The sequence below is a fragment of the Protobothrops mucrosquamatus genome, unplaced genomic scaffold, assembly GCF_001527695.2.
Source record: "Protobothrops mucrosquamatus isolate PMUCROS unplaced genomic scaffold, P.Mucros_1.0 scaffold2742, whole genome shotgun sequence".
NCBI classification, from domain to species: Eukaryota; Metazoa; Chordata; class Lepidosauria; order Squamata; family Viperidae; genus Protobothrops; species Protobothrops mucrosquamatus.
This window is the reverse complement of record NW_015388783.1, coordinates 5,512-7,364: the sequence shown is the minus strand read 5'-3', so window position 1 is coordinate 7,364 and position 1,853 is coordinate 5,512. Positions and strand designations below refer to the sequence as shown.

Below are 1,853 nucleotides of genomic sequence, written 5' to 3'. Positions count from 1 at the left end.
ATCATCACCAAGTCAGTGGAGCCCTTGATGTCATCTGTTAAAAAGGCCGGATGGATGGTAGCACTGTTTCTGCTGCAAACAGCGTATGAGCGTGGCATCCAACACGCCTGCACCGGTAGCATTTACTTTCTCTAAATTATTGAATCATTCTCTAAATTACTAAATTATTCTCAAAATTTTTGAATGAGGAGTGGTTTAGGATAGCCACTGCCAGTACTTAAATTTAAGTGTTTCTATGCTATTTTCATAGCAATTAGTTACTAATATCTGCATCACATGATTTATATAGGACCAAGTTGAAAGATTATGTTGGCAGGCAAAAACAGTGAAGGGGAAATCAAGCTTAGGTTATAGAAAATAATTGTTTTGGGTTATTATGAACACTTACGAATTAAGACTTCCTTCTTGACATCTACAGCTGAAATGCAGAAAATGGAACTTGCTGAGAAATACAAACAACTGAAGAAAAGTGGGAAGCTGGAGAGTTTCCTGAACAAGAAGAGGAAAAGGAATGCTGCTAAGGATAAAAGGAAACTCCCTTTTCGGAAGGATAGCTAATGTCTGCCTAAACCCCCCCACCCCCCACAGGTTCCTACTTTGCCAGTTACACAGGCAACTCTATGAAAGAAGATGACCTCTTGTGTGTTACCAGGCAATGAAGGTGAATAGCCAGGAATCATCCCACAGTTCAAGATACTCTGCCAAGTAATTTATGCCTGCTGAAAAAAATGATTGTTGTGCAAAATTATGTTGTTCCAATTTCACAAGGACCTCTTAAACTTTGAAAAAGGAATCTTTTTAGCAATTAAATTTCCTGCTGCTTGTTTTTCTTTTCCTATCCTATCAATCTGATCTCAGTCCCCTCTGCTTCTCCCAAAACTGTTCTTCCTCCTTCTAGTCTATTTTTTCTACTGTGTGTAGGCTTGGCATTCACCTACCGTTTTTAAGAATTGCCTTCCTGGAGAGCACTCTTACTTTCCTGCAGCTACCCATTAGTCCTGCTTGATTGTGATTCCAGCTGTTTTATTTGCAGAGCTTAACAGAATAACAATAACTGATGCTTAACAGAATTTCCCAGTGAACAGCAGCACTGCACAAGCTAGAATTTTCATTTAAGCACTATTTGCAGTACTGCAGATGGAAGAATCACAAACAGCATATTGAATTCTAGTCTTGGCATATATATGTATATTTTCCAGCTTCTTACACTTTGGTTAGGGACAACTGGTTTTTTTGTAATATGAATGCATTTACTTTTACCGCTGAAGTGGACTATGAACAGTCCCATGTTTTTAGCAGGTTTTTAGAAAATGTGTGTAAACATAAAGAGTATTATTACAGTACAACATTGGCAATTTTCATTTTGACTGAGTTTGCTGGATCACCAGTCAGCATCACTGTTTCACTGGGTGTATTTTAAAATAAATTTGTTATTTTTATAAAGTAAATATTTTATTTGTTGGTACAGAATATAGGAATAATAGATAAATCATCCTAGCAATATCTCATAATCAAATAAAAGTTTTACTATTTTTAAATGTTCTAGTTGTGATTAGACATGGTACATGCTCTTTCTTGAACTAATTTGGATATTTAGCGCATAAAGTCCATCTCCTGCATTACATAACTGAGGCATGTTGTAAGCTTTGTCTCATTAACAGTGATCTAGACAAAGGATCCTCCTTCATCTTCTTATAGAGTGACTGAAATGCATTTGATCAACTAAACCAGAGTTTCCCAACCTTTTGGGGTTGGCAGCCCGGAGTGGGGGGAAGGGGAGAAAGAAGGGATGGTTTTGTGAGAGGATGAACGCATGTGTGTGCATGAATACCCGTTGCCCACACAAGCGCGGC

The 1,853-nt window shown here is 37.8% G+C and overlaps 1 protein-coding gene across 1 annotated transcript in view; it reads left to right on the top strand.

Annotated features, from left to right (window-relative positions):
* RRP36 (ribosomal RNA processing 36) overlaps window positions 1-1,528 on the top strand; it is a 37,089-nt gene extending 35,561 nt beyond the window's left edge. The window contains exon 6 of the mRNA XM_015825658.1: window positions 397-1,528. Coding sequence (XP_015681144.1) covers window positions 397-558 — 162 coding nt within the window. The 3' untranslated portion in view covers window positions 559-1,528. The remainder of the gene's footprint in view (window positions 1-396) is intronic.
* Window positions 1,529-1,853: the final 325 nt, after the last annotated feature.